At 38.9% G+C, this 16,179-nt stretch overlaps 1 protein-coding gene and 1 pseudogene across 1 annotated transcript; both read left to right on the top strand.

Moving 5' to 3' along the window:
- The first annotated feature begins 6,624 nt into the window (after positions 1-6,624).
- LOC18108745 (aspartic proteinase PCS1) lies at positions 6,625-8,576 on the top strand. Its single transcript, XM_006386948.3, has one exon. It carries the CDS (start codon positions 6,961-6,963, stop codon positions 8,320-8,322), a length of 1,362 nt encoding a protein of 453 aa, XP_006387010.3. The 5' UTR covers positions 6,625-6,960; the 3' UTR covers positions 8,323-8,576.
- Positions 8,577-10,497: 1,921 nt separating this feature from the next.
- Positions 10,498-16,179, top strand: LOC18099981 (aspartic proteinase PCS1-like; annotated as a pseudogene).

Raw genomic sequence — 16,179 nt, 5'->3', positions numbered from 1 at the left:
GGCAACTCTCATTGTTCTTCCCATGCACGGTCTGGCTTCGAGACCTTACCCTGCGGTCATACCTTTCAGGCTCTCTTCTTTCCTTTCCCTCTTCGTTGCTATACTATTCTATGCTTTTTTTTTATTATTTAATATTTATTTAATTTCAATTTGATTTTCATAATTAATTTTTGTTTGTTTTTAATAAAATTATCACAGTCTCAAACAAACATTCAAACATTTAGTTGGTGCTTGATTTTATGAGTATATATTTTTGTTATTATATCATTAAGTAAAAAATAATTTTAAAAAATAAAGTTGTTAAACCTAGTGAAATTCATGATCCAAATCACGAGTTTGATGGATTAAGCTACGAAGTCTACGTCAATTTAATATGTTATTGTTTCAATTTAAAAAAAAAATATCATCTTAACATTTTTTTAGTCAAATCAAGTTTTTTACTAGTTATTCGAGTTATTTTTTAATCTTTTAAGTTGATAAGGTCACCTCAATTCAACTTGTGCACATTTAATTTAAATTTTAAGCTAGATAAAAAATTAAGTTAGGAATTTTTAAAATTCATCTGACGAGTTTACTTTAATAACAACATCCTCACAGTCTACATATTTATTTTTAGATTTAAAAATCTTTTTAGAGAAAAAATGTACGGCCATTACCAAAAGACCCCGACAGCAAAATGGGAAACATCACCTCCTAGTTATGGACCCAAAAATGCACGATTATATGTTTACTTTGCTGTTAGACAATTCAGCATTTGCATGTGCTCCCACCTGACTCTTATGTGCTTAACGAGGCTACCTGTTTCGTTCTGTGAAAGCGGTTCTTGTTCCTGTACAAGGTAGTGAATGCAGTTGCTAGTATAGTAAACCCACGTACCTGCAGACAAGTTTATTAATTTTGTTTAATGTTCTAATTAATGTATAAAAATTAATTTAATGAAATTAAAATAAATCAATATTAATTATATCATGAATATATATTTTGTACGTAGCATTTAATATCATACTTTTTAAAAAATATATATATATCATGAATATGTTTAATTCTGATAAATGAAAAGAATAAACATGCATCACCTAAAAATCTAATTAAAAGAAAGTAAGAATCAATTGTGAAAATGTGCTCGAGCAATCTATGTTAATTGACAACTAATTTTAATCAATAAATCCATATCTATTAATTAAAAAATATCATTATTTTTTACTTGATAGTTAATTTTTTATTATTATCATTTTAAATCAACGTAATTCAGAACATCAATTTTCTTAATATATGTCAAAGAATGTTGAAGAATATTCTGTTGGGTTGTTGCCATTGCATGTGCAGCAAATGGTTGGCACCAACCATTGACTATTGGCAGCCACCATTGTTGAATGAGCTGGAGACGGTGGCCACCATTATTGACCAAAGAACAAGTGGAGCTGCCATGGATGCCTATAAATAGAGGCATATGTTAGAGAGCAAAATGAGAGAGTTGAGAGAGGGAAAGAAGAGCCAAAGATGTGAGAAATGTAGGAGAGAGTGGGCTGCCAAGGCAGCCAGCAGTAGCTGCCATTGCAGCACTGAGAAGAGAGAAATAGAGTGAGGTTGAGAGTTGCTAAAGAGAGGATGATTCCTCCTCCTCTATTGTTGTAAATCTTGTTCTCTCCCTATATAATCAAATGGCTTCTCCCGTGGATGTAGGCGGTTTGCCGAACCACGTTAAATATTGTGTCAGTGTGCTTTACCTCCTATAGGCAAATATCAGAACATCACCGGTCGGAATTCCCTACAATTGGTATCAGAGCATATGGTTTGAAGTGGTGTTTGATTTTTGCTCAAAAATGAAAGTTGTCAAAATTGTGTTTTGACCATACCACCGTGTAGAGGAGGAAGAGACGAAGCCACTGATGAAAACGGCGTCAAAATCGGACGTCGGACATGGCCGCACTCTCCATCACTCTCCGGCAAGGCGTCTGCCTACGCGCGCAGACGCGCCCCACGCGTCTTCTTCGCCCGGATGGGCTGACCCGACCCGAATACCAGTTGACCCGACCCACATGGCTGACCCGGATATTAATGACGTCAGCATGACATAATTGTGATGTCAGCATGCACAGTAGGCATGCCAGGGATGACATCAGCCTGATGTAAGTGTGATGTCATCATGCACAGTAGGCATGCCATGTCAGCAGCCACATCATCGACCAGTCAGCAGACACGTCAGCAAAGTGGGACCCACCTGCCACATCATCAGCCGCGAGCCGAGCCAAGTCGAGCCGAGTTGAGCCGAGCCGTTGTGAAGCCGAGCCGAGCCGCGAGCCGAGGGATAAGATTCTGTGCAGCAGAGTCTATGTGCAACCGGATCTGAGATTGAATCTGGGCCGTTCATCAGGCCAGAATTGTTTTGATCAAATCTTAGCCGTCTGAAATGCGATTTGGACGATTTCAGACTTGTTTCCAGCTAATTTGATCGTTCCGGATGCAATGGTACGGTCCGATCGTTGAGATTTGAGACTGAAAGTGGTGGTGGTGAATTAACAAAAGAGATTGCCCAATCAGGAGGCATCTGAAGGTCATCATGGTGGTCGATGGAGATGAAGAAGAAGAAGGTGCACATGTTTACCCAATTACATGTGCTGAACTGCTAAGTGGAGAGAATTTTAATTGCCTTGAGGGAAGGTAAAATTGGGACACTCTAGACACCCAATCAAGTGGACAATTTGAGGTGGAGAGTGGAAATTGATGAAGACCAATCTTGACGAATCTAAGAACTGGAAGTCTCGCCAGATGTTGAGAAATCAGGTATAAAATCGGGATACCCTAGATCACTTGTAAAGGAAAGCCGCAACAAAGCTAGCAAATGGTTGTATATACGAAAAGGCAGTACGGTGGATAGATACGTTCTAAGAAGTTCTGTCTAGGAGATTGGGTTTTAAGCGGGACCAGTGTGACCCCTCCAAATCTTTCCTGGGAACTTGCTTAGTTGAAGGATCATCCATACAGTACTATTTTTGTATATATAACAGTTTGTAATGAAACTGTTGAAGACTAGCAAGATGACGGCACAAAGGAACAGTTGGGTTCCGTATGTTCAAGGATCTGATGGAGTGGTGATTTCTCCAAAGAAGTTAGATTCGGTGACTGTAATTTCTCGAAGGGAGAATTAATGAAGACCCTGATAATGGAAGAGAAATACAGCAAGGGGATAAAGATTGGCACCCTATTTTGACTTGGATAAATGTTGTGACAGGATGAGCTGCTGTCAAACATAAAAGCAAAGAATAGGGAGAAATCTGGAGAACCGAAATTGCACGAGAGCACACGGAGATTGTGCAGGAGTACCCGAAGGATCCAACGAGGTACTGTAATGAGACAACAGGTGCAAGGAGAAGAAGTGTTCCCAGATGAAGCTCAGAGCAGAGACTGTTAAAGTTTGTACAACAGGAAGTCTCTTGTGCTCTTAATGAAGACAACATGCGAAGACCTTTCCAATGCATGCAAGGATGGAAAGATGAGCTGTTGCAGAAGCACCTAATTAAGGGGGTGCGACCGCCGATGAAAGGCGAAGACACCAAAGAGAGTTGGTATGGGTGGAGCTATCAAGCAGAAAGGCGTAGAAGCTCCAAACATAGAAATCGAGGTGGAGAATTGCGAGGAGTATAACGCAACTCTCTCTTTCTATGTGATCAGTGGCAGTGATCTCTCCCAAGTCCACATGGTGGTAGAGAATCTTGGAGTCACTGGAGACATCCCCGATGAAGGAGGATGTGACCGCTTCATGATGAGCGGAGACACCTCAAATAGAAGGTGTGGGCCATAAAACGAGCCCAAGTACAAACCGCCACATGACGATGAGCGGAGACACCTCAGGCAGAAGGTGTGTGGGCCATGAAACTAGCCCAAGTACAAACCGCCGCATAAACGACAGGCAAAGACACCTCAGATAGAAGGTGTGAGGACCGTTATATGAGTCTAAGATCAAACCGTCTCATGACGACAGGCGGAGACACCTCGGATGGAAGGTGTGAGGACCATGATATGAGTCTAAGTTCAGACCGTCTCATGACGACAGGCGGAGACATCTCGGATGGAAGGTGTGAGGACCATGATATGAGTCCAAGTTCAGACCGTCTCATGACGACAGGCGGAGACACCTCAGGAGAAGGTGTGAGGACCATGATATGAGTCCAAGTTCAGACCGTCTCATGACGACAGGCGGAGACACCTCGGATGAAAGGTGTGAGGACCATGATATGAGTCCAATTTCGGACCGCCCCATGACAAAGGGCGAAGACACCTCAGGAGAAGGTGTGAGGGCCATGATAGGAGTCCAATTTCAGAACGCCCCAGAGCCAATGTGATGGCTAGTATAAGTGGACATGTGTATAGCCAATGAAGAGGCTATGATGAGTATGGAGACAAATGCAGGATTGACTTTCATGGATATTGCCCCCATGCTAAAGATCAATGAGCTAGAAGACATTTGCCTTGGAAAATAAGTGGATGACTTGTGGAGCATTAAGACGCGACTGCTATGAAGGAGCAGAGGGCATGCGCAGGTTCCAGGAACAAGTTGACTCTTGTCAAGGTGGTGAGCTCAGTAATGACATTGTAATACTCAGAGTATGAAGATAGAGATGGATCAACCTTTAATGGGCTGTCCCCATGGTTAAAAGGGAGAGCCACCTGGACTCTTGAGACTAAGAGCGGGAGACTCACGGAGAAGTAAGGCGTGGTTCCTAGGGAGGAACAGAGGGCAGACGCAACTCCGGGATGAGTAGACTCTTGGAAGAGTGGTGAGCTCGTGATCACATTAAAATACTCAATGACTGTCGCACTTGGAAATATCCGTTTGAGGGGGTGTTGTAAGCCTTGGTGTAAGGCTTGATAAATCATTCCGGGCCAAGCATGGTTGATATGCTTGAAGGGGGATGTTGTTCTAGAGACAAGCGTTAAACACTCTTCAGATGAGATATGACAAACCATCTGGTTGAAGTGATCCTTTGGAGTGAGCAAAGGGGTGCTTGGATGACTCTGGCGATTGAAAGGTTTGGCAAGTACCTGGAAACTTGGCCAAAGACGCTCTCGGAATGGTAAGCTTGGAAGAGCTGCAGAATGCAAGCATGTGCTGAAGAAGCAAGAAGACAATTGCCCACATGAATGACAAAGGGGGTGATTGTTGGGTTGTTGCCATTGCATGTGCAGCAAATGGTTGGCACCAACCATTGACTATTGGCAGCCACCATTGTTGAATGAGCTGGAGACGGTGGCCACCATTATTGACCAAAGAACAAGTGGAGCTGCCATGGATGCCTATAAATAGAGGCATATGTTAGAGAGCAAAATGAGAGAGTTGAGAGAGGGAAAGAAGAGCCAAAGATGTGAGAAATGTAGGAGAGAGTGGGCTGCCAAGGCAGCCAGCAGTAGCTGCCATTGCAGCACTGAGAAGAGAGAAATAGAGTGAGGTTGAGAGTTGCTAAAGAGAGGATGATTCCTCCTCCTCTATTGTTGTAAATCTTGTTCTCTCCCTATATAATCAAATGGCTTCTCCCGTGGATGTAGGCGGTTTGCCGAACCACGTTAAATATTGTGTCAGTGTGCTTTACCTCCTATAGGCAAATATCAGAACATCACCGGTCGGAATTCCCTACATATTCATGAATGATCACTTTCTTAAGGACGACATCTTTTGTTATATATATAATCTTAGAATGATTAATTATCAATTATCAAACCTTTATTATCTTAAGAAATAGAAATTAATAGTTATTATTTACAAATAATTATATTTCATACTGATTTAAAAAGAAATAAAAATCATGGAAAATAATTATTATTTCCATGAATTGAACACCTAACATCTAAATCATGCCCTCCCCTCAAACAGAGATTCCATTATTTTGGCGAATCTGGGAGCAACGTACGTTGTTGTTGTTGTTATCTACAGAAGTGATTGGAGCCATGCTTTGAGCACGAGGGTGCCATTGTTTTATCTTTTCTCAATAATTATTCAGGATGGTGAGGAGGAGAAAAAACAAAACTCTCTATTCATGGTATTCGGTGGCCGGTACAGTGTCAATATCAACTGGTCCTGTAAGACTAAAAAGTAAAAAGTGCTACTATAGTATTTAATTCACCACAGAACATGATGGGTATTTAATGTTTTTTTTTTAAAAAAAAATGTAAAGAATGAAGGGGAAAATGGTAAAACTGTGAGATGAATGGGATGAAGGGAGAAAAGATTTGAAGAAATAATCAATGAATGCTGCGGTCCAGTGGCGGGCAGCCATGAATAACGTGAAAGTGCGAGAGAAGTTGTGATTGGTAGAAAAGAACTTTTTACCAACTCACCATGCAGCCAAGTCTTTTGAAGAGGAAAAAAGAAAAAGCTTAGGGCAAGAAGGGAATGTCGCCGTTTCCATTAACTGGGCTTGGTTTCACCATGCAGCCTAATTACTGGTTAAGTTCACCTTCATCAGTGAATGAAAGACCTAATTGTGTAGGAGTCATGTGGACTTGAAGCTGTAATTCTTTCAGAACGACAAAGAAATCCACAGGTGGACCGGGTCCCTTTCATTTCTCCCAAAAAGGGATGTCTTCAGCCTTCAATCAATCAATAATAATAGATTACTCTGAATGCATATGCATTTGCTTCTGCTTGAAACAAACTGATATAAGCTAAGCTAATTTACTGGATTTGCAAGAAACCATAACATTCAAAGAATCTTCTCTGTTTGGCAACACTGCTCCACCCTCTCAGCTTGTCTCTACAGACATCACCCTCCCAAAAAATAAAAAAATCCAAAATAGAAAGAGAAGTTTCTTAAGTCAGAGTTGGGTAATCCAAGCACGGTTGCAGATTTTCTTCACTAACAGTGTCTAGTAATAGATCTCTGTCCACATAAACGCTTCTCTGCTCAGTCTCGTCTCTCGTTTCTAACAAAGATCTTTAACTCTCAGTACTTAACCTAACTTGTAATGTTTCATTCCATCATGGAAAGCACTTCCATTCCCTGCACTTCTTACACAAACCCATATCTCAAATCCCTTTTTCTTCTCTCTCACACTGTCTTAACACTTCTCTTGATTATGGAATCTCAACACTGCTTGTCTTCTTCACCAAAAATGCTGATCCTGCCACTCAAAACCCAAGTTATCCCTTCCGGGTCAGTACCCAGATCACCAAACAAGCTTCCTTTCCACCACAATGTGAGTCTTATCGTCTCTCTCACGGTTGGCACTCCACCACAAAATGTCTCCATGGTTATTGACACCGGAAGTGAACTCTCCTGGCTGCATTGCAACAAAACACTATCCTACCCAACTACATTCGACCCGACCCGATCCACATCTTACCAAACCATCCCTTGTTCTTCACCCACCTGCACCAATCGGACCCAGGACTTCCCTATACCTGCTTCATGTGACTCCAATAATCTCTGCCACGCCACCCTTTCTTATGCTGACGCTTCGTCCTCCGATGGAAATCTCGCGTCCGATGTTATCCACATTGGGAGCTCCGATATTTCCGGTTTGGTCTTTGGGTGCATGGATTCGGTTTTCAGTTCTAACTCTGATGAGGATTCTAAGAGTACCGGTTTAATGGGCATGAACCGTGGGTCGCTCTCTTTTGTTTCCCAATTGGGTTTCCCGAAATTCTCTTATTGCATTTCAGGAACCGATTTTTCGGGTCTTTTACTTCTCGGCGAGTCCAATTTGACGTGGTCGGTGCCATTAAACTACACCCCCTTAATCCAAATATCAACCCCATTGCCTTACTTTGATCGGGTTGCCTACACGGTACAGCTTGAAGGCATTAAAGTTTTAGATAAGTTGCTTCCTATACCGAAATCAACTTTCGAACCGGATCATACAGGTGCTGGTCAAACCATGGTTGACTCGGGAACCCAGTTCACGTTCTTACTCGGACCTGTTTACAATGCTTTGAGAAGCGCGTTTCTGAACCAAACCAGCAGTGTTTTAAGGGTTTTAGAGGATCCAGATTTTGTATTTCAAGGGGCTATGGATTTATGTTACCTGGTCCCGCTAAGTCAACGTGTTTTACCACTGTTGCCAACGGTAACTTTAGTGTTTCGGGGAGCCGAAATGACAGTATCGGGTGATAGGGTATTATATCGGGTCCCGGGTGAATTGAGGGGAAATGACTCGGTGCATTGCTTGTCATTTGGGAACTCTGATTTGTTGGGTGTGGAAGCATATGTGATTGGTCATCATCACCAACAAAACGTGTGGATGGAATTTGATCTTGAGAAATCAAGGATTGGATTGGCTCAGGTACGGTGTGATTTGGCTGGCCAGAGATTTGGTGTGGCCCTGTAGGGTCCACATATTTCATTTCCCACATGAGAGATTTCTTCTTCTTTTTTTTTTTTTAAATTTTTTTTAAGATCATTTAGGAGTACGTGTGTGATGATTCTATTCTATATGTTGGATCTCGGCGGGGGGCAGTAGGTAGTAGTTTTCTGTGATGGAGGTACGTTCAAGGAATTGCTACTGTCCAGTGTCCATTTTGTGGTTCATGCTCTTTTAATTTTTTTTTTTATTATTATTATTAAAGGGAATATTCAGAGTAACTTATCTTTCTATAAGATTTAAAATTAATGATTATGTAAATTTTTAATAATTCTGAAATTTGTGGGATTCAAACTGATAATTTTTAAAAAACAAAACTAAAATCTAACCAATTAAACTATACTTAGAATTTAAATATTATAATTAAGGGATGGATGGCAATAATTGATAAGAACCGTTTTTTTTTTTTAATTTATCTGTGGGAGTCAAGGTCCTAGGAAGGAGAGAATGAGAATGGGAGACAATTTTCCTTCTTTCTCTTCGTAAATTGGATGTGATGGAGCCAGGGGTGGAGAGATGGGAGCATATTGATCCCTTTTTTATATATATAGTAAATTCTTCTTCTTCTTCGATCAAATTTTTGAAGTTAGTCTAATAAGAGATTTTCTTAAATTACATATTCATATAAATAGCAGCCCTCTTATATGTACTGGGGATAGAGAGGGAGAGATTTTTTGGCCATCTTCTACACAGCTAGTTGTGAAAAGCTGGAGTTGTGTAGAATCAAATGATCAGGCACATTCCATGTTCAACCAATATTGTTTTTCTTTAAAATCTTTTTATATCTTTATTTTAGTGTTACGAGATAAAAAGTGGAAGTACTTTTGATGCATATATCTTGGATTCATTTTCTAGAAATTACTCTTTAAAGTTTTCCATATTTATCTACTATTAAAAAAAATATTAATAAAAAATGTTTTCTAGTACAACAAAAATTAGCTTAGTTTTTTAAAAGTATTTTTCTCTTACTTAAAAGCTAATAACTTGAACACTGTTGTACAGTAAAACTATGCTTAATTTTAGTTTCCACAAATTAAAACTATGCTTAATTTTAGTAGGGAGATATTTTTCATCATTCTCAGCTCTCTTGGCATGTAATCATTCAGTGTAACGAGCTTTCTTAAGCTTCAAGATGAAAAAACCTCATCTCTAACTAGTATAGACTTTTATCGTATTTTTCGACGCATCGACTCATTAATTTCCTTCATAACGATTGAGATTTTTTATTATAGTTGGCTTTATCATACATACATGTTTTTTCCTTCCTATTTTATAAGTGACTAAAATCCATTATTTGTTGTCACAATTATAAGATAAATCAAGCTTTAAGTCGCTAACTTAAGGTATAAGAGTTGTACTTAAAGCTTGACTTAAGGACATAGTGAAGATACCATCAGTACTACTATAAATATTCCTTGTAGCATTGATTGTAAAATCCTCAATGACATCTAAAGTTTTAATAATTCAATGACAGCTTTGGAAGATGAAGTTTGGCTCTCCTTGACGAAGACAAATTGCTTGGCCGTTGTTGGAAAAACATTGTTTTGATTTTCAGTGGACGAAACATGTGATAGGGGCTGAAACAGTGTGGTACTGTTGCATCAACAAAATTTTGTGGGGCTGATGAAGTGTCTTGGGTATGACAGTAGCCTATGGAAAGCAGGTCAGACCGGATTTTGATGCTGGTTGATACGTGTTGTATGCTTGAGCATGTTCAGTTGGGAACTTGACGAAAGAACTTCGACGCAAAACTTTGTTGATCACCGAATGTGTTGTCTCATTTAATTCTTGCAGGTTTTGCATACTGAACAACTGAGGGATTGTATGTTCGTATGGGAGTTTATATGATGCTTTAAAGTGGTTTCGTATGGTGATGTTGGTCATGAGGAAAGGGATGGAAGCCTTGGATGCTGGAGGAAGCGTCTAAACTTCATAAAAACAGGCTTGCAGGTTGACGAATTGGCATGTGGGATTGCTAACGAATGAGTACAACTTGTGTGTGACTTAGGGACGTTGCATACGAATTCTAGAGGAGCATGGCAGATTGTGACATTGGGGTGTTACAGCTTTGTTGGTGTCCAGATGAGATTGAGGACATCGATCTTGTAAGCTTTGGGTGGGACTTGAAGTTTGGTTTAACCTATGGGATACAAACTGGAACCGAAAGGAGACTTGATCACAACTTGGGTTTCGGCAGGAGTTGACGAAGGGAATGTCAGCCTGGCATCGCAGAATCGGTGGATGGCATTCTGGATGAAAATATGGGCAAAGCCGAGAGGTTGTGTGTGGACAATCTTGAACTGTGAAAATTGGTGCAGACTTGGGGCAGAGGTGCTTCAGACTTGGTTCGACGAGGACGTCGACTTCTTTTTGGTGGGGGAGGTTTGTCATAGGGTTAAAATCCATCAAGGTGTAGGCTGACGAAAAGCATTGCTGGATAGTAGCTATGGGGTGGCAGCTCGCGTGACAGTAGCGAAAATGGTAGAGTGTGTGTGCGGCAGCACACAACAGCTAGCGCAGCAGTATGTTGACAAGAGTTGAGACTTGGGCGAGGATTGTCTAAGGCTTGATGAAACAGTGTTGGGATGACACAATGGACAATGGGAAATTCGGCAGCACTGGTGAGATCGGCAGCGTTAACAAAATTGGCAGCAAGGGCTAGTGATAAGTCTGGAAAATAGGCAGTCCTAGACTTGACGTAAACACTACTGGCATGAATGACATCATGCATCGACAGTGGCATCGTGCATGAGCGTTGGCAGATTCGGCAGCAGTGTGCGTCAACGATTCGGCAGGGCATGGTTGATGTTCGGCAACGAATCCTAACTTGGACAGCGGACGGTCCAAGGCATGCGAGGCAGTTACACTAGCAGCATGTGTGCTGGCAGTGGGCAGTTGGCTTGTGGGAGAACATGCCAATGCAGTTGCAACAGTTTTGGGAGCAGTTATCGGCAGTTGCGGAAGTTTCTTATATGGGGAAGAAAGTGGCCAAAACATGGGATAATGGGTGCTCCAGCTGTGCAGGAAGTTAGGGGTAATTTCTACTTGTAACTTCCATTATCTTGTAAATAGATAGGCTGTAAAATGTGTAGCATGCAGAACGTGAATGGGCATAGCACACAAGAAGGACTTTGTGTAATCCTTTAATTGAGTTAATGAAAAGGTTGGGACTTGTTCCTGTAATCTGCTGTGTTGTGGATATCAACTTTCTTATCTCATGGTCTTTTGCCTTGAGTAAAGTCGAAAGCCCCTCAATGAGTTTTTTCAAGTTATCCATTTGATCCTTGAAAGATACAGTCTTGGTCATCATCATTAATATGGTGCCACAACCCGAAGCCTTATTTGGTGATTGACATAGAGAAGTCTTTACGGGTGAATTGCCAATGTAGTTACCTTGAGTGCTGAAGAAAAGTCTACATGCCCCACTCGACTCTTAAGGTGAAGTTACTTGTAGTTTCAACCTTAGAGTAATGAGATCTCGTTCTCTTCTTGCATTCGACATCTCGGTGATGGATTTTATTTTTTTATGATGGGGTTAAAGAATATTTAATGGTATGTCAGTGACTTGAATTAATAGCCTTGCTTTTGAAAGTGACAATAGTTATCATGTTCTTTTTAGTTGCCACTAATAGGTTGTTGGAAACTCTTTCTTGAAGAGAAGAGATGAGAGGTAGAGATATCCTAAGTAGAGTTGCTAGAAAATTATTGACATAGTTTTGAGCACCTCAAAATAAACAAGCACATGTGTACAAATATTTGATTTTATTAAATATATGACTTGATATAATTTCTATTTAAAATATATAAAACTTAATTTTTTTCTCAAAGGTTTTTCTTTGGCTTTTGAAAATAAAATAAAAACTTAAATAAATGATTGATTAAGGTCTTCGAGGATGGGGAATTAAAAGAGGATTGATTGCTAATAAATTGCAACTCCACTTATAATTAATGTCCTCTTCCTTTTTTACAATAAGTAATTAGAGAAAGATATAATTAAACATGAAATCAGCTGTGTTGAAATATATGTGATGTGAAGCCTACAGGTGACAACAAGCTAGCTGGGGGTCTCGAAGATCCTCTTTCTAAGATGTGTGGAAGAATCGCATCTAGCAAGTGTAACATCAAAAACTGTGAAGACTTGGAGAGCTATATATCTACCACCGACAGCCAACAAGATGGTAAAGCACCTTCCTCCTTCCTCTTTCTTCCCTTGATTAGCAAGCATCAACGATAGGAGGTTGAGGCTACCTTCACCAATTAAGCAATGGTGCACGTATAGCCTCTACTGCTAATAATCAATGAATACATCTCACTATTTAATTTATATATTTTCAGCTCAAACTATATATATATATATATAAGGAATTCCATGCACGGATATATATTATTGATTGTTTATTGGAATTCTATTAACAAGAAAAGGTCCTTTTGAATGACAATGGTACCCTTTACTCTCTTTTTTTTTTTTTATGATAATTAAGACATGTTTGTTTTTGCGTTTTGAAAACGATTTTGAAAAAAATTAACTTTTTTATGTTTTTTCTTTACTTCAATATTTTGTGTGTTTTCATATCGTTTTGATGAACATCTCAAAAATATTTTTTTAAAAAATAAAAAATATATTATTTTAATATATTTTTAAATAAAAAATATTTTAAAAAATAATTATTACCACACTTTTAGATACTCTCTAAAATATCTACGTATTCATCTCGTATTCATTTAGCCGTTGTCTCTTTTGCACCAAAAAAAAAAAAAAAAACAGAAGAAGCATCGGGCACGAAAAGAACTTCCTAGAGAAGTAATCTGTCTTTCATTGCTAGGACAGGGATGACTCTTTTTATAGTAACTATATTAATAATAATGATTCCATGGAAGTAATTAATAGGCTTATATCTTGTATATATTGAAAAGACAAAAAGAACATGTTGGCAGGTAGAACTAACATCTCAAATTATTAAAAATTAAACATATCAACTATATTTCATGAACGGAATTTAGAGTCTGGATTATGAATTATTTAAATTAATAGATATTAATTTATAGTGTCTTTTAATATCTTACACTATATAATATTTATAGTTAATTTTTACTTAAAAAAACAATAATAAAAAATCATTTTTTATTTAACTAAAATTACATTTGAGTGAAATTAAAACCATTTCATTAGAAACTCTAAATATCTTTTGATTATGATAATAGTGTCTTTTACCATAAGTAAAACACTTATAATTGTTTGTAAATATATAATAGTACTTATAATTTTTAACGATAGAGAGAAGTCCTTGTACTATATATTACCTTCTATTGATGTCTATAATTTAATTTAATTTCTTAAGGTTGTATTTAAATGTCTAATATAAGAGTGTTAGATTTTATAAGATATTTAACTCTTTAGTTAAAAAAATCATAAATTTATAAATCCACAAGTTCTTCCACTTTTTTTCTTATAAAATTGTTATATTTTTCTTTGATTCAACAGTTGAATAACCTTGAGATTAATTATTATTATTATTATTATTATTATTATTATTATTATTATTATTATAACTGTAATAATTAATTACTTCAAGTTAATGTAGCAATCACGATTAAGATTAAGAATTGATGGGGGGAAAATGAGAAATGTCTATATGTTTTTGACACACCACCTTAAGTTAATCTAGGAGGGCTGAGCATTTTCGGTCCGGTCCGGTTTTGGATCAAAATAAACAACCAAACCGATTTTATTTTATTTTTAGTTTTGGAACCGAACCGAACCGAAAACCGGTTCAAACCGATTAATTTTGGTTCGGTTCAGTTTTTTCCCCTTCCAAACCAGTTCAAACCGAAATTTTTATACTTGCTTCCATTTTCCAAAAAATCAACTCCAATTTTTGTTTTGTTCTCCTTGTCCAGAAGTTAAACCTAGCAAAAAAATACACAACAAAAGGATTTGACTGCAAAAAAACAAAGAGAAAATCAAAAGTTATTGAAATGTAAAATCATCAAAAAGCATGGAGGAGAAGAATACAGATTTGAGAGATGAGAGACAAGAAAAGCATCGATAGCATTGATACAGAAACTGTTGAGAGTGCAGAGTTTTTAGATCTTGATTTCTCTGAAATCCCAAGAAAACCCTTTCATGGTAAGCAAAACGGGTGCGGGGATGTTTGGTGGTAGTTGTGTTGGTATTGATTCAAGAAAACCCTTTCATCACTAATTGATTTGAAGCTAGGGAGAGACCAGAGATGCCAAAAAAGAAAGGAAAGCAAAGCGGAGAGGACAAAAGCCAGCACACACTCAGACAGGAGAGCCCAACAAGAGGGAACAGGTAAGAATGGCAAAGATGCATAGGATAATAGGTTTTTGAAAGAGAGATTTTTGCTATCTAAGAAGAAAAAGACAGATTTGAGAGTGAGATACAGAAAGTAGGGGGAGGGGCGGCTGAGAATGTTGAAATTTAGGGTTAGAAGAAAATATGGTATTTATACTTGTTTTAGAGGGAGGGGGCGGCTACGTGAACTGTAACTTGCTAGGGTTAATGGGTAGAAAGTGTTTTTTTATTTCTAAACCGAACCGGTTTGGTTCAGTTCGGGTTGTCCGGTTTAAGCATTACAAAACCGGAAACCGAACCGAACCGAACCGGATGTTTTTCTAAATATTCTAATCGGTTTAATCGGTTTTTATTTTCGATTCGGTTTTTTCGGTTATTTTTTTTCCAGTTTTCTCGATTTAATCGGTATTTCAGTTTTTTTGCTCACCCCTAAATTAATCCATCACGTCGGACCAAATCTTACCGATTTATGCATTAGTCGCAGTCATGAGCATGACCCAAGTGGCTGTTCAGGAATTTTCTCTTAAGAAAGAACCGTTAAAGAATATTACTAGCACTTAATTATCTCGCTTAAATATCACTCTAAAGTTAAGCCTCACCAGCTGCCAGTCGGACCAAACAAGCTTCCTTTCCACCGCAATGTGAGTCTGACTGTCTCTCTCACAGTTGGCACTCCACCACAAAATGTCTCCATGGTTATTGACACCGGAAGTGAACTCTCCTGGCTTCACTGCAACAAAACACTATCCTACCCAACTACATTCGACCCGACCGGATCCACATCTTACCAAACCATCCCTTGTTCTTCACCCATCTGCACCAACCGGACCCAGGACTTCCCTATACCTGCTTCATGTGACTCCAACAACCTCTGCCACGCCACCCTTTCTTATGCTGACGCTTCTTCCTCCGATGGAAATCTCGCGTCCGATGTTTTCCACATTGGGAGCTCCGATATTTCCGGTTTGGACTTTGGGTGCATGGATTCGGTTTTCAGTTCTAACTCTGATGAGGATTCTAAAAATACCTGTTTAATGGGCATGAATCGTGGGTCGCTCTCTTTTGTTTCCCAATTGGGTTTCCCGAAATTCTCTTATTGCATTTCAGGAACCGATTTTTCGGGTCTTTTACTTCTCGGCGAGTCCAATTTGACGTGGTCGGTGCCATTAAACTACACCCCCTTAATCCAAATATCAACCCATTGCCTTACTTTGATCGGGTTGCCTACACGGTACAGCTTGAAGGCATAAGTTTTAGATAAGTTGCTTCCTATACCGAGATCAACTTTCAAACCGGATCATACAGGTGCTGGTCAAACCATGGTTATCTCTGAATAACATATTCTTGATTCTTGTAATCAAGGGATGGCGAGCCACTTCCTTAGATGACAATAATTGTTCGGAATGGTTTTTTTTAAAAAAAGAAAATTCTCTGTAAGAGTCAAGGACAATTTTCCTTCTTCCTCTTCGCAAATTGGACATTTGATCTTTAAAATTGTCAGTGATGGA

The sequence above is a fragment of the Populus trichocarpa genome, chromosome 6, assembly GCF_000002775.5.
Source record: "Populus trichocarpa isolate Nisqually-1 chromosome 6, P.trichocarpa_v4.1, whole genome shotgun sequence".
In the NCBI taxonomy this organism is placed as follows: Eukaryota; Viridiplantae; Streptophyta; class Magnoliopsida; order Malpighiales; family Salicaceae; genus Populus; species Populus trichocarpa.
The sequence above is the reverse complement of the archived record's forward strand: the minus strand, read 5'-3'. Positions and strand labels throughout refer to the sequence as shown.